At 37.9% G+C, this 22,628-nt stretch overlaps 1 protein-coding gene across 1 annotated transcript in view; it reads left to right on the top strand.

The window, feature by feature from the left end:
* The window catches only part of cntn1a (contactin 1a), a 64,328-nt gene extending 41,949 nt beyond the window's left edge, over positions 1–22,379 (top strand). Inside the window, exons 8-24 of the mRNA XM_041996434.1 lie at positions 62–161; positions 430–611; positions 819–943; positions 1,400–1,517; positions 1,680–1,827; positions 2,718–2,845; positions 3,467–3,639; positions 4,421–4,544; positions 7,817–7,978; positions 8,275–8,424; positions 9,032–9,102; positions 10,250–10,484; positions 11,497–11,600; positions 14,125–14,314; positions 14,455–14,567; positions 14,664–14,832; positions 20,070–22,379. Coding sequence (XP_041852368.1) covers positions 62–161; positions 430–611; positions 819–943; positions 1,400–1,517; positions 1,680–1,827; positions 2,718–2,845; positions 3,467–3,639; positions 4,421–4,544; positions 7,817–7,978; positions 8,275–8,424; positions 9,032–9,102; positions 10,250–10,484; positions 11,497–11,600; positions 14,125–14,314; positions 14,455–14,567; positions 14,664–14,832; positions 20,070–20,146 — 2,369 coding nt within the window. The 3' untranslated portion in view covers positions 20,147–22,379. The remainder of the gene's footprint in view (positions 1–61; positions 162–429; positions 612–818; positions 944–1,399; positions 1,518–1,679; positions 1,828–2,717; positions 2,846–3,466; positions 3,640–4,420; positions 4,545–7,816; positions 7,979–8,274; positions 8,425–9,031; positions 9,103–10,249; positions 10,485–11,496; positions 11,601–14,124; positions 14,315–14,454; positions 14,568–14,663; positions 14,833–20,069) is intronic.
* The last annotated feature ends 249 nt before the right edge of the window (positions 22,380–22,628 follow it).

Raw genomic sequence — 22,628 nt, 5'->3', positions numbered from 1 at the left:
TAAACCTGTATGTGGGTCTGTTACATTGCTTGAATTTTAATCTGTTGATCTTTCTGCCCAGTTTCCAACAAGAAATACCCCGCTGACCTCAGAGTTAAGTTCCCGGACACCACCGCTCTAGTGGGACAAAATGTTACCCTGGAATGCTTTGCTTTGGGGAAGTAAGTATGAGAGACTGGTTGTTACCTTTGTGTTAGTATCAAGGATAATTTTAATTTGTGAGGCTTTTCTGTATAAGTTCAGCTCAGGATTTTGAGTGGCCATCCTTCAATCAGAGGGTTGTCACTGTAATGCCTAACTTTCCTGGTCCATATGTTGAAGCATCGTTTGGCAAGATATTGAAATCAATGGACAAAAGGGAGAAATAGGTTTGAAACATATTTCATAAAAGTTGGAAGTTAAAGCCTGTCTTATGCATGTCCCTCCCAGTCCAGTACCTGGCATTACCTGGAAAAGAGTCGGTGGAGAGATGCCACGCAGCCACGAAGTGCGGATGGCTGGTGCTCAGCTGCATCTGTACAATGTTCAGATTGAAGACAGCGGTACTTATGCGTGTAAGGCAAATAGTTCAAAAGGAGAGGACGTCCACACTGCTCATGTGTCTGTGGAGGGTAAGAGGAATTTTGAATGTCATGTTTTCCCTTTTGTAAAGCTCACAACAGTAACTCCACTTGTGTGATAAGTGTAAGTTTTACAAAATGTTTTGTTTACTTATTTTATTTGTGTAACTGAAATATCACTTCATCTAGCTTTCTGCAGCTTTGTTGTTTTCTTGAAGTCCTCTCAAACATTGTAATTCTGACTATCCTCAATTTTAGCTCATCCTGAGTGGCTGGAACACATCAGCAGCACAGAGAAAGACCTCCATAGTGACTACACTATGTCCTGCATAGCCAGTGGTATACCTAAACCACTAATCCGCTGGCTGAAGAATGGAAAACCGGTAAAGTTGAAGCTAATAATTTTTAGTTGTCCTAAACCTGAGCAGTTATAGCATAATTAGTCCACTGGGCAGCTTTGTAAGGTCTCCTGTCTATTCAGTATGCAGCCATGTGTTGTTACTGTGGCTTTGCAGAGACAGGAAGTTGGCACTGTGGGTACACATCATGACAGGAGAAAGTACCTGTTGTTATTCAGCAGTTGCCAGTGTGCGTTGTGTAACGCTCCCTAGAAACAACTGCCAGAAATACCCAAGAGACCAGCAGCTAGTAAAAGTAAAGTGGGGGAGGTTGTGGGATCCATCATTATGTACTAATGAAGTCCTCACCCAGGTAGTTCTCATTGTTATTTCTGTAAATGTCAGCATCAGTTTTAGTTGAGGTCCTTTGCTTTTTTAATGGAATTGAAATCTTATGAAGTGTAATGAAAATGCATTAATGGACCATGTTGTTTGCTGCAGATTGACAGAAAAGAGATGCGGTTCAGAAGGTTGACATTTGACGATTCAGGGATGTACCAGTGCATAGCAGAGAATCGCCATGGAGTTATTTATGCCAACGCAGAGCTGCGTGTGTTTGGTGAGTCAAACTTTAGCAGTAGTTGCATGACAAATGGCTGTGCCCGAGATTAAAAGGCTACATCTCGAGCTGACTAATTGAAGCTTATTAGGACATACTGTACTAACTTCTTGTATAATCAGCTACAGAAATTCATATGTAACCTATTCTGTCACTTTCCAGCCTGTGCTCCCACATTTGAACACAATCCAGTAAAGACAGTTCAGGCAGCCAAAAATGGTCGTGTGGTGATTGAATGTCGACCCAAAGCGGCCCCAAAACCGAGCTTTTTTTGGAGCAAAGACACTGAGCTGCTCTCCAACTCCAGCAGGTACGTCTTTGATGATAAGATCTTTCTTTTGGTTTCTCTAATCAGTGAACATTTGATGAATACTTAATCATTAGTTTGGTTTATCAAGTTTAAGTTTTCTATTGTTTCCAATGCCAATATTCATCAACTGTTATCTGTCACTGTGAGACACATCTGGGTCATAAGGAAAGTATTTTTGAAGGGAAACTGTAGTTGCTACACAAGTACTACTCAGTCTGTTGATTTGGGGAATCTAAATAAGCTCTAGATCTCCAAGACATATTACACATGCCAGAAAAACTCTTTAATGTTGTTGTTTGTGACTGCTGAGCAGAGCTTTGCTGTCTTTCAGTTGTTGACGTTAAGCTTAATTTGAAAATCAGTGCAGACAGATTGGTGTGTAAAACCATGCCATGTCTTCCTGACTGACAAAAAAAAAGTCTAATCTGAGAGTGCTGCACCCCCCCGATGCTACACACCCCCAATCTCCCGCAGTGCCAGTCACATACTGTAGAGGCAGAGCAGCAGGCAATTCTAATTCTTTCTATGGCTACTGTCTTTGCAGGAGCGGGTGTGGAGTGGTGATGGTGCAGCTGGCATGCTATTTGTCATGCATGAGTATTAGATGTGCAGACAAACAAATAAAATATTATTGCTTTTAGCGCAGATAAATGTTGCTTCTTGCTGACTAGTTTCAAGTCTATGCATTTCTTTTTCTTTTGAAGACTGCGTAATTATTAGTGCTCTAATTGATATGCAGTTTCACCAGTTTCATCAATTTGTCATCATCCACATGTTTGTGGAATAACTAATACTGAACATTTGACCTTTTATATTTGTGCTGAATATTTTATGCCAAAATGCTCCTTTTCTTTAGTGTTTGTGAGGATTTCACTCTGGTTCATCCTCAGGGTGTTCATCTGGGAGGATGGGAGTTTGGAGATCCTGAATGTGACGCAAGCAGATGAAGGCCGGTACACCTGCTTTGCAGAGAATAACCGGGGCAAGGCCAACAGCACAGGCTCTCTGCTGGTCACAGGCAAGTTCCAGCTAAAGTGAAACATTTGATTAATAGTGCCTTTAATGTATCTGATGCTTCTTGGACAGATGATGTCATTTTGATGGAAACCAGCATTAGCTTATAATCGTTCTTGTCACTCTCAGAGCTACCAAAGTCTCTCAACCTCCAAATGTCTAGTGCTGTTGAATTATAGCCCTTTGAACAGAGAGACAGTATACACGCTACTGCTGGTTGTTCAGTCATTTCCCCAAGGGCAGATGCATGAGGGGGCTGCTTTAGATTCACTGTGAGAAGACAGGGACTTAGCCCTCACACTGTTCAGTGAAAAAAAAAAGAAGAAAAGAATTTGAGATCAGCTGAGATTTTTCGACTGAAAAACAAATGAGTATTTGATCTTTTGCTTTTTACTGCATGTGGTCTCAGCTGTCAAGCATTTAGTTCTCTGCTGATGATCTCTGGTGGTGCTGGATGCACAGCTCATTTCTGCCCTCTTCTGGACATTTGTACATAATGATTTTTTTTTTTTTTACCAACATAATTTCTTGAACTGCTTAATACAATTATTGTGTAATTCAGCACTAGACTAGATTAATTCTCATCTCTGGTATTCAATAACCCACCTTGTGTTTTTTTTCTCAGAGTCCACAAAGATCACCTTGGCTCCATCCTCTGCTGATGTCAAAGCCGGGGAGAATGCAAGGATGCAGTGTGCAGCATCACATGACCCTTCACTGGACATCACCTTCATCTGGTCCCTTGATGGACGAGTCATTGACTTACACAAGGACAGCCAACATTATGAACGCACCCTAGTGAGATATCATATTGGTTTTTTGCTTTTTTGTTTTTTTCTAAAAGAACCAAGCATAAATGTATCACTTTAGCTTGCCAAAAAAGTTCATTAACATCATGGTCATATTTAAAGCCAGGCTGATGTTAATGTTATTTTCATTGGAATACTTAAAATGGAAAAAATGGTAAATGGCTATGACTCTAAAATGCATTTCAAATTCCCTCCCTGACAGGAATAGTATGTTTTCAATGAGTTTAGTGGCAATGTCTGCTGCAGTTGGTTATTATTTACATAACCTTCACTTTCTCCAAGTGCAGTTCTCACCATAAGCTTCTGGTTTTTCATTTGTCAGTCGGCCTACTTAGCGACCACCTTATTATGACTGTGATTGATGAAGCCCTATTTTTGTGTGGAAGGATTTTCCCCTCGTAAAATCAGGGTTTGGTTTCACTGCTGTTTGTGTGGTATTAGCAAAACCAATTTGACTCTTTAGCCCCAATTTTAGAGCTGTGAAGTATTTCTTTTTTTTTTCACTGATGTTTTAACTTTCAGAAACGTTGACCTGACGTTACTTCATAGGAAAATATTTGTTGTTTAAGCCTTCGGTTGTGCCATGTGTACATGGCTCGCTCTTGTGATTTGTTTAAACATGTACAGAATTCAGACAGAAATACAGGTATATTACTATAAAATAAAAAAAATGAGTAAAAAACAAACAAAAAAAAGAAGCTAGATATAATTTTTCATAATACGATTTCTGAGCTTGAATTAAGTGTTGTCTCTTGTATTGTCTCGTGCAGAACGGAAGTTCAAATGGTGAGCTGCTGATTAAGAACACTCAGCTGAAACATGCTGGAAGCTACACCTGCACTGCACAGACAACGGTGGACAATGTAACGGCCTCTGCTCGTCTGGTTGTCAGAGGTAGGTTATAAGCAATGTACTGTATTTTTAAAGAAAGCAATTAACTCATAATTTTCTTTTAATGGATCAGAGGTTTAGCTTTTTGACATTACGTTACATTCTGTCTCTTGTCTGCTCCTTTTTTGCTGAGAAATATCTAAGGCTCAGCAGGGAAATGTGTTGTAGTCCAAAGCCTTAGATCTTAAACACTCTGAAAAAGCTTCTACCTATTGAGCCACGCCGTGCTAAGTTACATAAGTTTTAGTTACATAAGTTAGCAAAGTTTAGTTTGCAAAGTTTTAGTTACATATTATAATTAGATGCATTAAACTGTGTTTAGTTTTATGACCAAAGCAGTAAAAATAAATCTTTTTCTTTGCTGGTTTGTATAACGCCCATCTTCTAACATACACACACACACATATATATATATATATATAGATTACATAAAGAAGAAACTGCTTCTAAATAAAACAGTGGTATAGCTTTTAAAGAAAAACTGAAATCCAGCACTCAAAAATTAAAGGAAAGAAACAAATAACATCAATTACTCCAACAATTTGTATTTATAAAGCCCTTAAAAGCGACCACAGTGGATTAAAGTGCTGGACAGAGATAAAAACAAGAATAAAAATATAGTACACTTGCCTTAAACAGGGGCAGGTCCATGATGGAGCGGAACTCATATCAACAATCCGCTGACCGTGACATCCTCAGATCTGCTGCCTGACGCAATCCTGTCTCAGAGGCCCTTTTACAGTTCCCTCATTCTAATGGCTTCCACATCAGCACAGACCAACAGATATGACTCTGTTATACACACAGGTGTGGGTCCGTGTGGCATGCGTCACAAGGACCACAAAGAGTGTAAATGTTTTGTCAGTACCAATGGGTCAGAATAGCTAAAGAGCTAAACTAATAATAGATATAAATACATATTTAGCACACACTTTTTATTCATGAATTTTATACATAGCATTATACATTGAAAATAAGATTAGAAGTAACATCAGCTTAAAGTCTTCAGTGCTTATTAAACCAATGAAAAAAATCCCACAGTTCATCAACCATATACCCTTAGAATGCTCATTTAAATGCTCCTGCAGTTGCTGTGTACAGAAAGAATGTATGTGTGTGTGTGTGGGGGGGGGGGCTCTGAAAAGAGAGAGAAAAAATGATAAAGCACAAGTGCTTTTTCTTCTGCAGTGCATGTCTGAGGAGAAGTAAATCTCTCCAGAGTAACCAGACTATAACTTCTTTTTGCCAGCTAATCTGTCAACCCCGAGACTCCAAGTAAATGAAACTAAGAGGGAAAGTGTTGGAAAACGCTTTGGAAGGAAATGTCTTGTATCCTCCAGTATAAGGCAGAGGTATACGGGAGAAAAAAGTTAAACTATACATCAATAAACTAAACATGCGCAAAAAATGTGAATATTTTTCAAAAACGTCCAGTCAAGCACTTATTTGGTGGTTCCTTCTGTGTGGGTTAGAGACAGTCACTTTATGTTGGAACATAAGGGTGTATTTATCCAGGAAGCTTGTCCTGTCCATCCTGGAAAAGGAGCCTGGAAAATGTAAGTTTTCTTAATTTGTAGTGAGTTTTGACAACAAGTTGTTGCTGTGGTTGCACAGTTACAGTAGTTGTTTTAACTGAATGAGACAAGCAGTGCTGTCAGTAAGACATTTTTTAAAATTGTGCCAGTTCCCATCTGTTTTCATTATTTTGAGTGAATGCCATGTGATGAGTATGCTATGAGTCATAGATTTCTATCTCTCCACAGTATTTTGACACGGACAGCTGCTGATTTTAATGCTTGATATCAATACACACAGAGTAAACACTGCAACTCTCCTGCAGTGCCTTGTCTCTACTGTATTGCAGTTCTTGGATGATTCATCAGGGTTTGTTTGCGCTTCCTGATGACTGAGAGTTTGCCTTACAGCCCCCTTCTCAGGTCATGAAACAGGCTCAGTGTCGGCAGACAAAGGATCTCTTCAGATAGGCACCCAGGAATTCTAGCTGCGATCTGGTTTCCAGTGATCCCTGTTGTGTCCTGGGCGTGCTGCTGCTGCTGCTGCTCTCAGAGCAGGTGTTGACAGATGGCCAGGTGAACGCACAGCGGCCGAGTGTGACGTTTCTCAAAGTGTAACCAAAGCACACGTCCATCCCAGGCTGCTCCTAATGGAGCGCCAAATGCCAGCAGCCTGGGGCGCAACGAGGAACAGATGAAAGACAGCCATTTATCACGGCAGATGAGGAAGTAGATCTGCGTCAGGAGATTGTCTAAGCTAAAAACACAGCTCTGCACCTGTAGCTTGTTATTAGGAGTGATCTGAGACAGGGTGAGAAGTTGTTTTTATATGTTGTGGGAGTGCTTTTGTAGTGTATAGTTACAGGCTTTTGCACACTGCTGAAAAGTGGCTGTTAATTTCAATATATGGGAACTGTGAAAACTATTTAAGGGTTTATTGAAATTTGGGATGTGTATTGGAAAAATGTCTAACACTATTACTTGTTATCCTACATTGCTCTGAGGTTTCACAGTACCTATATATGAAATAATGTTGTGTTTCAAGTCAAGTTTATTTGTAAAACACATTGAAAAAACAACCTCAGTCACCAAAGTGCTGTACAATGCAAAACAAATAAAATCCCTAAGTACCTAAGTTTCAGTTTCTTATTTAAACTTCTCTGTCTTTACTAGAGGCGATTATAAGCTTAGTGGCTCCGTCTAATCATTTCATTTATCTTTGCTCATGCTCATGGTTTGGAAAAAGTTCATTTTGGCTGATTTCTGAGGCTGTGCACTAGGAAGGCTAGCCCTGATGCTGTTTGGATTTTTTATTCAGTTGTAATGGAAGAATCATGAGGACCAAGAGAAGCACTGCATTCCAAAGCCCTTGCTTAAGCTTTAGTTCATATATGTCATTGCATCCTAAACCTTAACGCCTGAATCCATTTATCATTTCAAACCACAATTTTTTTGAAGACACTAAAATTGTATGGGTTTTGATGTATTGCGTTTCATATGCTGATGCTAAAGTGTATTGCTGTGAGGCTTTTGCCAAGATTACCCCCTTGAGCTTGAAGCTCTCCCAATAACATCACTCTCATAGTGTATCTCGTTGTCAACAGCTTGCACACAAGTGTGAGGCTCAGCGTAGCATGAAAGTGGCCTTTTAAAAATGTGAACACAAGTGTTACTTCTCTGCTCAAACCTGTGGCCACATCTGTGTTGTTCACATATGGAGTAAGACTTTAACCTTGTCTGTTAATCTTCTCTTCATCTTAGGTCCCCCAGGAGCCCCAGGTGGGGTGCGAATAGTAAACCAAACTGACAAGACTGTGATATTGCAGTGGAGCCGTGGAGCAGACAACCGCAGCCCAATCTCCAAATATACAATTCAGTACAGAGATGAGTTCTCGACAGATGTCTGGAAGAATGCCACTACATGTAAGCTCCAACGTGCTAGCTGGTCAAATAAACATTGCTACCTATATGCTGAGCAGAGACTGGTGTTGAAGGAATTTTGGTCATGCCACACACTGATACTGCAGACCAACATGCTGGTTAATGTCTAAAACATCACTTATTTATACCTCAGTGACTGAAGCTGTTGGAAGTTAAAAAAAAAATAAAAACAGAACGCCATGGTGTTAAAGGTTATTTGTGTTAAATAATGGGATAACACAACCTGTGCTGTATATTTCACACTGTGCTATGAGACTAAAATGTGCATTTATCTGTAGCTCCGGCTGATGTTGAGGGGAATGCAGAGACAGCTACGGTGGTAAATCTTTTTCCCTGGACAGAATATGAGTTCAGGGTCATTGCCACCAACACTCTTGGGACAGGAGATCCAAGCAAACCATCACCTAAAGAAAGAACCTTGGAATCAGGTAACTTGTGTCCTGATTTTGGATCTGAACACTGTCCATTTCCTTTATAAAACAGAGTAACACAGTAATTTTAAAGGTCATGAAACAGAAGGAAAATAAATCCAGTCCAGCTTTCCATTCTGTAATTTATACATCGTCATTCTATTTTTTTCACTGTTTACTTATGTTAAGTATCGCTGTAGAAATGAGTCAGCAGAATTTGCATCATGCTGCCGCTTCCCAAAGCACAACCATGCTGCCAAACTCACCACACAAGCCACTACAAATGAGCACTTTGGTGAAACGATATGCTGAAATTCAATTATAAAATGGGAATCACAGACTTACAGTGACCTCTTCTAGAAAAACAACCATCAGTTGAAAGCAAGCTCCTAAACTCGAGGCAAAACAAGAGAACCTGTCCCTCTGTGTCTCTGGCTGGCAAGTTTCCCACATGCACATTAAGGTGTTGAGTTTGGCGCAGGAGAAGACACTGATACTGTGTTTGCAAAGGAAGGATGTTTCAGTTGCGTAGCCACAGCTAGGTTACAGCCTGTGTGGCTTGGCTTTGTTTGTGTGGATTCATAGCATGTGGGCTCAGAGTTTTGCTGTTGCTGTCTCATTGTAGTTCCTGTGGTGGCGCCCTCAGATGTCGGCGGGGGTGGAGGGGCCAGCAGAGAACTGACCATCACATGGACGGTAAGTTGGGACTTTCCATGGGGTAAAGTGGAAAGAAATATTTCAAGTGCATGTAAAAGCTCACAAGACGTTCTTCGATTTCTAGGTTAATGTGTAATGATGACGTTTTAGTGCATATAGATAAAAATACCGTAAGTAAGCACACAGTCATATAGACCTACTAGTTCAAAGTTGAAATATCAGTATTTAAGCAAAAGAACATTTTCAGGACATAATTTACATATATTGTTAAAGAAAATAGACAAGACTGTGTCAACTAGAGGGACACTTCTGGAGAGCATCCTCTGCCTAAACAAATGCCAGTTTTCCTGGTTAAAGAGAAATTGTATTATTATTTCAACATAATTCTCTGTACCAGCAACAAAGCCGGATGGATTTTGTCTTTTGCCATTATATCATCTCTCCACTAAGTTTCACGAAATTAAAAAAAATCCTCCCTAATATTGGGAAAAAACAAAAAGACAAACAGCAAAAAGTCCACATCTTCATGAAGGATTGAAGAAAATAAGATGTAAGAGAACCAGTTAAAAAAATACTTCAAACTGATTGTAAATTAAACTTAGTTTCTTTAAATGCATTCAAATAAGTTCTCGAAAGTCCTAATCAATAACAGTAACAAAGGGCTGACGAAGAGCCCTTTTGTTGTTATTTTACCATATTGTAAAATCTAAAATACCTCCAAACATGCCTTACAAATACTTCGGTATAGTGATGTTCTCTCAGGATGGCTTGAATTGCTAATTTCCTCCTCCTTCATAACAAATAAAACACTATTAGCTTCTTTTACAACAATGTCAAGAGAGAATTCAACAAAGTAAGCTAATAGTAGAGCTCTTTTTCCAATCTCAACTACTAATCATCTGAAACAACCTTGTACATGTACATAGTCAGTAATGGTAAAGACTTTTGTGAGTCTTTGCTATTGAAAGTTTCCCCATTTTCAGACAGATGTTTAAACTCTGAACATAAGGTGACATCCCTGTAAAGACACATCGAGATAGATCAACAATCACAGTGTCATGAATTAGAGGGTGGAGTTCTTCTATTTGTCATGACATGAGATTTTAATTGATGCCATGCTTGTCATTTAATTCATACAACTGATCCATTTTTAAGATGCTTAATAAAGTACTTTTTTTTTCTTTAGCCAGTACATCCACAGTACCACTTTGGGCCCTTATTTGGCTACATTGTGGCCTTCAAACCTCGTGGAGAAAATGAGTGGAAAAGGGTGGAAATACCTGATGCCCTTGCCAGACGCTATGTCCACAAAGACTCCAACATTCCTCCTTTGACAGAGTTTGAAGTCAAAGTTAAAGCGTTCAACAACCAAGGAGAGGGACCCTACAGCTTAACAGCCATCATTCATTCTGCACAGGATGGTGAGCAGCGAAGACATTCACAGCTATACACTCAAAATTATTAAAGGGCGAACATGCAAAAATCTTTTCAAAACAAAATAAAAGATCAACCTGGTCAATGTCAGAGAATAAGGAATCTTTTAGTATGCCAACACTGTTATTTCAATCTGTCATTGTCAGCTACTTAGTACTACCATGGTTTTCTATGCAGTGGGACCCGTTTAGTATTAGTTCCCATATATTGTTATGAGGAATTTTAATAACCCTTGAAAGTGAACCCATCTTCTATCGCTCTCTTTCCTTGTGGGGGGATTATAATGATCTGTGTAGCATGAACCAGAAAGCTGATAATTCGCCTAGGGATGTGAAGTACTTATCCTGGTTATTAACTTCCAGTGACAGACAGTTGAGATAACCACTGGCAAACCAGACATGAAGGGTAACAGAGATACCCTGCTGCCATGGAAACACGCTTACGGAACATTTGCCATAGGAAGGTATACATATGACTTTGCAGTTATGCAAAATGCCCCGTCGCCAAAGAAATCAGTGATTATTTCTATGTTTATGTGTGATAGTTACACTGTATTAGATCTTTTTGTATCTTTTTTTTTTTTTTTTTGTCTATTTCAACACAATGCTAGCATGACAATTTAACATTACAGGACAGTTTCTGGGTTATAATAGCCCATAAAGAGTGTGTAACTGTCACATTAGCCATGGAAAAGAGTCTTATGATCCAGTGAAGGAATGTGAACCAAGAAAAATATCTGTCCCTTCATTGATTATTTATTGTTGTTAATCTACGTTACTAAAATACACCATTGTGAAAACAGAAAGTATAATAGAATCCAACATAAAAAACAAACCATTAATATGTAGTTAGTGTAATAGATCCATTACTGTTCCTTAGACTATATACTGTTTATATTTATAGTAAAATATGTAACAATTGCCTTCAATGATGCATACATAAAAACATATTTTATTGCTATAACTTATTTACCACCTTGTATTCTGTGTATCATCTTAGCTCCTTCTGAAGCTCCTGTAATTCTTGAAGGCAGAGCGTTGTCAGCCACGATGGCCACTGTCTCTTGGAATTCACTCTCCCAGAAAAATATAGATGGGTACCAGGTTAGTTGAACATGTTATATTATGTTTTATTTTATTTATGTGTTTTAATTATTTAGGAAACAGGAGGAGTGAATGCAATTTCTGCAGTTTGCCAGTGTGGGATCAATAGATGAATGAAGTACATCTAAGTTTCAACACAGAATTAGCACAGAAGAGCAGCCTTTCTCAAGAAACCCGGGCCGCTCTTAAAAAGACATAAGCTTCTTTAAACATATGATGTGTGAATTTTTGGAGGGTGTTTAAAATGTTGACAGATTATGTTTCATGAGTACAATCAGCCATGAAGAGTTTGCTTAGAAAACTGCCTCTTTCTGTCTCTTTCTTGACACTGTGCTCTCCATGCCTTGTGTGCCTGCACAGTGCTACAGTGAGTCTCACTCTGTGCTTCATATGTAAATCGTTGAGGGTGCTGTTATTGACAGTATGCTATTTTTATCCTGCATTTAAATTTTTCAAGGATTGTGCAAAAAGAAAAGGAAATCATCCATAAAGGCTCTGTTTTGCTGGGTGAGGGGAGAGAAAAAGTAACAGAATACACCACAAAATCCATAATAGCTGATGCAGTATGGACAAAGCCTCTAAACACAAATAAACTGTCACCATTTCAGAAAGCATTAATTAACTAGGTCTACATTTGTTAATCAAGGTATTCACAGTGTTTCACCCACAGTTTGCAAAAAGAGGTGTGTAAAGCAAGCTCATTAAGACTGTTCTTTCTGCTTTCAATCCAGATAGAGAAGGTACAGACAGCATTCCCATCTACTGGAACAGGGTATGAGAGTCTGACTGGAGCAGGGTCTAAGAGTAAGAATATATAATGAACAGGAAAACAGTAGTACACATCATGAGGAACAGTTTCAACTGTTACTGTTGATTTTAAATAATCCATAAAACAAAGAGACACTAAACAATATTGGTAATGTATAAATATTTAAGACACAACCTAAAAAGTTCTCTCTGTGTATTTCAGTCCTTGTCATGTGCACAAGTGACTTAATCTTCAAGAATATGAAAAAAAAGGAAGAGTGAATAAAATGTATCTTGTGCACATATAATTAATGTGAGCGCATTTGTTCTCTCTCTCTCTCTCTCGATGGCTAATAAATATTATTATAGTATTTCCAGGATAATTTTCTCTCCACATATTAAACCAGTCATTAGCAGAACTGTTAGTCCTGCTGGATTCGGTTGTAAAGCCTAGACTATTTACATCTTTTAGGACAGTTAGTATCATATCTGGTGAGAAGGTCATTGCAATATGAAGCTTGAAAAATCCCATTTCCTACCAGGTTGTCCTCATATCAGGTGCTTCTAAACTTTAAACTACTGGCTGACTGTATAGCCCAGTGTGTTACATAGTATTCAGACCATTTACTTGAGTAAAAGTACAGGTACAGAAACATACTACTTATCCATTGGAAGGGGGAATATCCTGAAAAATACTTTCATATTACAAATATACAAATACAAATACTATAGGCAAAATTTAATTAAAGTTTTAAAGTACAACTGTGTATTTGTTCATTTGGAAATATTGTGGTTTGGAAATATTCTATAAATAGTACACCATTATAAATGATTTTATACATAGGGTCAATGGATAAATCTGAGATATGAGAAATTGGGGAAAAAAACAAAGATTTTATACTAGGTTTTAAGTTTTTGGAACAGTTATCAGTTCATGTGAAGAGGTATTGCTTTGCTGAAAGGACTATATGTCTTCATCTTTTAACACTTGTCTAGTCTTGTTGACCTCTCAAAGCTCTTTTACATTATACGCAACATTCACCTATGTACACACAATCATACACCACTTTTTATTTCATAGAGGTTATGCTGTGCATTTTCTGGATACACAGCAACGATACATTCGATTTTTGCCCAAAGACACTACAGCATGTGGTCTGGAGAAACCAGGGGGCTGAACTAGCATTTTAATGCAAGACACAAAACCACTCTTCAACTTCAACTATGCAAAAGCTGTTGCATTATTAATATTAATAATAATAATAAAAAAAGAAATCACAGGAGAAGCTAAAAGGAGAAAAATCAGTTCCACACACTGCTATGTTTAAGATGTCAAAATGTTGGAAACTGCTTGTGGAAACAGTGTGTCATCATTTAAAACCTTGTTACATTATTAATTACTTAAAATCATCATTATAAATGTAACAAAATCTGTCAACTAAATATAGTGTAGTAGCATAGATTATAAAATATATAGTAGCATAAAATAGATACAAAGTACAAGGACCTCAAAATAATATCCATAGAAAGCACTTAAAGTACTAAAGTAACTTTCCACTACACTTGTGGGTTTATAATCAACAGTTAGGCATGAGAGTGGTTTCTCATTTAACTCAACTCTAGAAAGCAAAAACTACTATGCATTTCCCAAAATGTTGAGACTTCTATTTAACTCCAGCAGCATGCTATTAGTGCCCTAATCGTGCACATTGCTTGAGCTATGTGTCTGCCAAACAAACTGAATCTTTGCCATCTGACCTCTGTTTCTGTGTCCCAGGTGAAATACTGGAGAAACCATGAAGACGGTGAAGGGAGAGCCAGAAGAGTTGCAGTGTCCAGCAGGGAGAACCACACTAAACTTGATGGCCTGGAACCCTTTTCCAACTACCTTATTGAGATTCGAGGCTGCAACTCTGCGGGATGCGGCCCACCCAGCAAGCACTTCAAGATCCAAACCAAGAAACCTCGTATGTTGCACTATCAATCATTTAAACATTGAGTTTCAGAAATCTGAATGTAAAACCACACATTTCACAGCTGTACAACTACAAATTACAATTATGTTTTTATTATAGAACTGTTCCTGAATGTTATTTGTCTTTTACAGCTCCAGATCGACCCCCAAAAATAATACGTACAAAGTTAAGGGGCCAATTTGTAAATATTGCCTGGGAACATGTAAAACCATTAGTCAATGAATCATCAATAAATGGGTACCGAGTGAGTATCGTTACATTTTTATTTAATTTCTAATATTAAACTTTAGTTGCTGGGCAACTGATATCCCTCATACTGAAATATGTAATGCATTACAAGGTGCTGTACAAGCGGAAGGGCAACTCTACAGGCACTCTGTATACGACTGATAAGCAACAGATAGAGCTTCCCCGGCAGTCAAATGGAGAATATGTGGTGGAGGTCCGGGCGCACACAGAAGGAGGAGATGGGACTGTGGCACAAATCTACATCCCACCTATGACACACAGTAAGTTTTTCCCTGTGCTGATTGTGGATAAAAAGTCTCTGAGCTGTTTCTTTCTTTTCACCAAACATGCATTCATGTCTTAATGGGCTTTATCCAAGCTGGGTAAAGATCTGAGAAAAGGTTTAACATTACAAAAGTTACACTATATGTCATTTGAGTGATACGGTGTGATAAAGCAATATCTCATTAATTAAATCAAGTTTATTGACTGAGAGTAATCTCCGGTGAAAAGTATTTTGCTATCTTCTCTCAGGCTTAGTTCCAGATCAGTGGAATACAAATAAAGACTTCAGTCACCTACTGACATTTTAAATCTATACTGTTTAATGTGAAACAATGTGTCTATTCATTCTGACCAGCCATTCATTTGTGGGATTAGACAAGGCTCAGAGCTAGCAGTAGGTTATCATTTGTCAAAGCTAAAGGGTTCCCATGGGCCAGAGAAGGGCTGTCACTTCAGGTTTCATACCTCAGATTGGAGAAATGAGATGGCCCGTGACTAAAGCCTCGATAGCCCACTGACTGGAGCCTCTCATTGGCTAATGGACTGACAGGCTGACTGGATAGAGGAGGCCTTAAGCCTCTGTAATTGATCTTGATGAGAAGAGGAAACCCCTCCTGTGGTTTTCCATATCCCTTATCATTCAGTCCAGACCCTACCTGACAGCTTGATTTCACAGACCAGGAATTTAAATCATGAGGGAATTCAAACGCTGGGCATTGACAAATGGAGGGGCATTTAAGGCGATCTCCACCCCAGCTGGGGTATGTCACACTTGCCATATCAAATGTTATGTTACGTTTGATGGATGAGAATTGGTGGGAGGTGTATTTCTGTAATGTATAATATATATAGTACTTAAAAAGACCAAATAATGCAAGAAGTTTTGTTGGCCCATTTCTGTAGGGTGTGGTGGGCTGACTCCGGTCTTTAATGAGGTTCAGCTCACCAGGGACACAATGAAGCTGAAAAAGTGATGAATTGACTTCATTTGCAACCATGGGTTTCAGTGTCACAAAGATGGTTTACTTCATATTAGGGTACACCACCATGTCAACAATGGTCATCCCCATGTCAACCAAGGGTCCTCTGCAGGGAGGGGGCATGAGGAAGCCTGGAATAAAAAGTTCGTGTTGCATGTTTTTAAAATATCTGTTTACTACCAAAATTAAATTTACCCTGGCTGAATGATGTTGAGAGACAGAATTTTGTATTAACAATGATGATGGATGTTCTTTGTCTCTATCACCCCTTTAAAAATGTGCAAAAATGTTTTAGTTCACACCTTCATTCAGATGTCTTATAGAATGATTTGGCAACCAGAGGAGCAGGAGGCAGGATAAAGTAGGTAAACCAGGCAACAAAAAGTAAAGAAAGAAAGGAGAGGCTGGGAAATTTAAGTGAGGGGAAGCAGCTGCTTCCTAATTTCTTTAAAATCTGATGAGCAGCACAATACACAGCGTGAGCTGATATCAGTATTAGTTGTCTCAGACTGAAAGCAGCACATCAGGCCTTACTTTGACAACATAAATCAATTAACCATAAATTATTCATAAATTCACCAGCTTTAAAGTTATCACTGCTAGTCAATTGACACTAAGATGTTGCAGACCCCACTGTGAAAACAGTAAACTTCCTATCAATATTTCAGCCCTTTCTCAGTGATGGATCATGACATATGCTATTTAGTATCAATGGATAACTTGTAATCTCAGGACTGTGCCATTGTCAAGCTGAAAAACGAACCGGAACAGTAATGTTAGTATAAAATGGTCAGCCATCACTTTACAAAGGGTTAAAATTGAGCAAATCAAACAGAGGAAGTGAATATACCAAATTTTAGGCCATTATGAACAGTGACTAAGGCAGAGTGTAGTTATATGACCTTCACTGTAGGTGCATTTGAGTCAGATTTAATGCCTTAAAAATACAACTGTATTTCATCTTTAAAAAGGGCTCTCTTATTATTACCACTTGACTACTTAATTCAGCACATTATCTAGAAAAATGGTCCTCAGGGAGTACCATGAATCAGAGAGGCTCCCATTGTGCATGTGGTTATAATATACAGAGCAGAAAAAGTTCACAGTAAGACAATAGGTACAATACAAACCATGACTCGTGTTTGTGTTGCCATAGCCTAGCATATGGTTATAAGAAAGGATAACAAAGGCAGAAGATAGACAGAATATAAAACAATACTACATCAAATTATTAAATATAAGTAAAATCTATATGAGGACTATGTGGGAAATAATTAATAGTGTAATAAAACCAACTTTGCTAAACTATTTTGTTGAAGAAAATGTTATATACACTGCCTGACCCAAAACGTTGCCTTAAAAGAAAAAGGTCACACTGGAATATTTTATTGAATAGCAGCATTCACTGTGGAATTCTTTTATTAAGCTTCTGCAATGTCAAGATTTATTTCCACCCAGATTTGCATTAATTTTTCACCAAGGTTTTATATTGATGATGGGAGATTCCAACCACTGGGAAAAGCCTTCTCCAGCACATCCCAAAGATTCTCAATAGGGTTAGGGTCTAGACTCTGTGGTGGCTAGTTTATGTGTGAAAATGATGTCTCATTCTCCCTGAACCACGTTTTCACCATCTGAGCCTGAATCCATGCATTGTCATCTTAGAATATGGCCGTGCCATCAGGGAAGAAAAAATCCATTGATGGAATAACCTGCTCATTCAGTGTATTCAGGTAGTCGCTGACCCCAGATCATAGACTGCCCCCACAGGCTTGTCCAGTACACACTAGGCATGATGGCTCTTCCCTTCATCTGCCTTTCTTCTTACCCTGAGGCACCCATCGCTCTGGAACAGGGTAAATCTAGACTCATCAGACCACATGACTTTCTCCCATAACTCCAGAGTCCAATCTTGCTACATCCCAATCACATCCCTCCTAGCACACTGAAGCTTTTTTCTCCAGTTAACCTCACTGATTAGTGGTTTTCTTATTGCTACACAGCTGCTGAGTTTCCATCCCTTGAGTTCCCTTCACATTGTTCATGTGAAAATGTTCTTACTTTTACTATTAAACAAAGCCCGGACTTTTACTGGTGTTTCTCCTCTATTTGATTACATCAAAAATTTAAATGATCACCATCATTCAAGATGTTTTTTTGATCACATTTCTTGAAATGAAAAACTGTTCTTCCAGTTTTTCATAACGTGTTGGACAGTTCTTAACCTGATTTTTTCTAGTTTCTGCAATCTCCTTAGATGTTTTCTGTGCTTGATGCATGCCAATGATTTGACCCTTCGTAAACAGACCAACATCTTTTCCACGACCACAGGATGTCTTTCAGCACGGCTGAATAAGAAATGAGAAGCTCCTCATTGCATCAGTTGGGGTTGAATAATTTGTTACCAGCTGAAAGAAAAAGCCAGGGTGTTAAAATAGAGATAAACACGTCTTCACTAACTACAGAACAGTGTCTATGCTTCTGCAATTTTCAAAAATATTAAAGAAATACTTTATCAGACAAATTCATAGATAAATACAATATTTTAAATGGTCATTGTGGTTTTTAAATTACTCTGCTCACATCCACTTATGGAATTATTCCATTGAATTAACAGAATTAGATTAAAAAATGTTTAGTAAGCATTTTAATTTACCTCAAAGGGGCTTTTGATACCACAGATCATACCATGATTTTTAATAAACTAGGAAAATATGGTACCACAATGCTGGTGCATCAGTGGGTTTTACTAAGCTTTTGAAAGCAATATGTGCAGTTAAATATAGTAAAATAAGGATCACATAATATAAATTTACTTTCTTCAGGGTTTGGTATTCAGGCCAAAGCTGTTTATTTTGTATATAAACAATTTGGTTAATGTATCCAAACTTCTGAAATTTATGATGATGAAACTTTATTTTACTCTGGGTTAGATTTAACACAGATGATGAATGAGGTTGAAAAAGAAATTGTTTAAAGTTTGTAAGCTGGTTGATTATACTAATTATGTTCACAGCTCACAGTAAAGCATTACCAAGGGACATCAAAATTCTTTTGAAAAATGAGAGAGTCCTTACAACATTAGGCAGGTAAGGAACAGAAATATAAAAATTATCTAGAGTCAGGACTAAACTCAAGGAACATTGCATCTCTGTGGGAGGAATTGATCTACAGAACAATCCATACAAGGTAATAAAAGTTTACTACTGCATTTAAGAGAAAAAAAACAGCAACATGACAAGGAAAGATGATGAACTGTGTTAGCTGATATGTTTTCTAGGCAGTGCTTAAGAAAGAAATGTGAAAGATTATGTTAGCTTGCAGTGATTTTAGCTTTTGGTGTTGGTTTTTATATTTATACATTTGTTTGTTTTGCTTTAGTTTTTGTCAGTAATACAATGCTTTTGTAAAATAATTATTTCAACAAAGGGACAGAGTGTGTAGGATTATTCTACTTTCTGCTCCCTTTCATTCAGAATATAAGAATTTTTTATGGTAAATATCAACATTAGCAAAGCATCATGAACCACGTGGCCCTCAGTTTTTAGCCACCACCACCACCGCAGTAGCAGAACTGAGGACGTGAGACTAAGTGAGCTCATGGAGGCAGTTCAGTTTTTAATTGCTGATTCATCTGAAAGGATCTTAGCAATATATAAATCAGTTATCTTTTTTTTAAATTTTTTTTATTGTATTTAAGCTATAAGCAGGTTAACGTAATTCTGTATCCATTTTGCTTGGTATGTGGCCTGTCCTTGTAACAGAGAGAGATAAAAGATGAGTAAGAGGATGTTGGAACTGAAGAAAAGTAAGATGAAAGTTGCTCTGAAGTTAGTGAGTAGCGAGGACAGAAGAGAAAGCAGGGAAAATTAAAAACAAGAAGGAAGGTGATTGGTCTGGTAATTTGACTTGTATTATGCTGGCTATTAGGCATTTTCTCAAATTGGAAGTGAGATCATCTTTATTATCCCTGTTTTATACTAATATGCATATGAGAGATATTGATTGAACATGGGGGCCCACCAAGATTGTTTATACACAAGGCCCACAATTTCGTGCTACACCCCTGCTTGGGAACAAAACATGTCTAAAAAGTTGTGCCCAGATGATGTTTTAATAACAAGCTGTGAGAACTCCAAAACATGGCTGTGAGAAAAAACGTTACTTAAACTTCTTCCCACAGCCCTGGGAGAGATAACTAATGTCTCTGTTCTTGTGATGTAAAAAAAAATTTGATTTGTTTTTTCTTTCAGGTGGAAGTGTCATGGTCGCCTCGTCTTTCAGCGTACTCTCTTTGCTCCCAGTAGTACTCCTCTACGTGAACCTCTGAATGTAGCGCCACCCTTGTCTTGACTTCCCATGAAGGAGACTTCTGTGGTTGCTTAAGGTTCACGCCTGAAAGGAATTGGGCCTCTTTCCACAATATTTTGGTTCCGCCCTGTAATCTGGGATGTCACTTTCTGGCTCTTCCCTCTGGAATATGTTCGTGGAAATGGACACAGAAATGGAAAAATTGGAAATGGACAAAGACATTCCTTATTTATCCACAAGAAGCCTCTGAAGGAGTGTCTAGGGAGTTCTGTCAACTTAAAATGCCTTATATAAATGATTGCTCTTATCTTTCACAGTTTCTTGTTTTAAAGTGGATCATGACTGAGAGTGTAAATGTTACAGTTTGCATAGTTCACCTCTCCAGTCTTTGTACGTTTCAAAGCAGACCTTCCTGATACAAAGATGCTGTGTTTTCAACAATATAGGCTTCATATAATCTGTGATGTTTTGGAAAATCAATCTTTCAGTGCATTCCATAGTGTAAGGTAAACAAGTGGCTGTGAAGGGCAAGTGTATGAGTTTATAAAAATAACTTCATGTCTTTCTTTTTCTTGCAGTTTAGTGGATTTTTTGTTAATCAAGCAAATCCTGTCTTACAGAGATACAGTCAAAGCAAATATCAACCTCTTGGATTCTTGATTTTTTTTTAACAACCATAGAGATGAGAGCAATTTATGTCATGCTGCAATGTTCAATAACTGATATTGTTTTAACATTTAATATACTTATAATGATATCTATATATAGAGAGAAAGAAAAGCACACCGGTTTAACCCACAATCAGTGCTTATTTCCAAACCATAACATAAGCTGTATTAATGCCACTTCCAAACTGCATGTTGACGTTGTTACATTAAAGTAAAGTGTTAAATATTTGGGTGTTTGGCACATGCATATTTGGTTTAAACTTGAACCTGAAGCAAAGCATTTGGAATTTAACCGGAAACATGTTAAACCTACAGCTGACAGGGGTTATATTGATTGCTTACAGTCTTTGGTATTATTTGTGCAGTTATCAAAGCTTTGCCACAAGATTTAATTTTGAAAACTGAAACACAAACCTAAACTAAGCCTGCTTTGTTTTGACTGTATCATAGGACCTCAGTGGTACCAGCCGGTGCTTTGTAAAGAATGTTGGCATTTCATTTGATGTAAACTGTTTCATTTATTTTTTGTTTTTTCTTGTGGATGATGTTGTGTGAGAGTCACTATTAACAGTAACAGTAAACAGTAGCGACGCTCATGCTCTTGAATAATTGTGCAATGTCTGATTAATCTGTGGCTACTTCATATTTTCTAATAAGACAGTTTGTTGAGCTCCTGTAACAGGAATCTTGTATATTTCCTTTTTTGTGATTTAATATAAGCAAAAAGTGAGCAAAGCCATCCATATCAGCTGTAAGAGTTCATCCAAAGCTCATAATGTTGTTTCAGATTCATTATTTTTGTCTTTTTATTAACATATGATCAGAGTTATATGGACATTTTCAATTGTTGTCATTTTTCATTGCTTTTATTATATTTGTATGTCCTCTTGACCCATTTCTAGCTGGACAGTTTTAAAGTTTATTTCTCTCTAATTGAGGAACAAATGCTGCGATTTGAGTTCCTCTGGGTCATTTCATGTATGAGTGATGCTAGTCATGCTTCTGCATTGTGACAGTATCAGTCTCCACCACAAAGTGCTTTTCCCAGTTAATCTTCATGCCAGAAATCATTAAAAAAAAAGTTGCCAAATGCATGAATGCCTTGAACTTAGACATTTTGGATGAAGCAATGGCTCAACATAACATGCATGAAATTGGAGACAAAGTGGTGCATTATTTTGCAACAAAACCAACATCATAGCAACATGTCAGAGTCTTATGAAATACATTCCATTCCTGAGTGGCATCCCTTTATGTCAGAGACAGAGTAGACCTTAGACTAATGTGTGCATTAGCTGTTAAGCTTTGTTAAACCAGTCATCTCATGGGAAGTCTGTTGGAGGGGAGAAAATCTTCAGCTGGCTAAAGGAATCTCACTCAGTCAAGTTAAAAAAAAAGATGATCATGTTGTCTCGTGTGCACTTGATGCTTGGCATCTGATGGCATCAGTGGTGGTTGTGGCAGCATGTCTGGCTGTCTGCTGGAATTCAGAACTTCGCTGGATATGAGTGACATATATGAGGGATAAAACTGAAATCTCTCATTGGCTGAACAAGAAACAATAAAAGGTGTAGTTAACTATTATATTGAGCTGCTGTTTATTTTCTTGTTTTGTGCAGCAACTTTTCCATCAAGTGATCCATGTGAGGGGGGGAGGTTTGCAGAAATATGTTTATATCACAGTAACCCAAAACTGTGTTGGGTTCAAAGCACTTCCATCTGAGCACTGGAAGTCAGCAATACAAAAGATTATTTTTAAATATTGTTTTTTCTCTAGTAAAAGAACTACAAAATACCTTACTATGAGACCAAAGTTGGACTTAATTTTTTTAA

The sequence above is a fragment of the Melanotaenia boesemani genome, chromosome 10, assembly GCF_017639745.1.
Source record: "Melanotaenia boesemani isolate fMelBoe1 chromosome 10, fMelBoe1.pri, whole genome shotgun sequence".
NCBI lineage: Eukaryota > Metazoa > Chordata > Actinopteri > Atheriniformes > Melanotaeniidae > Melanotaenia > Melanotaenia boesemani.
The sequence above is the reverse complement of the archived record's forward strand: the minus strand, read 5'-3'. Positions and strand labels throughout refer to the sequence as shown.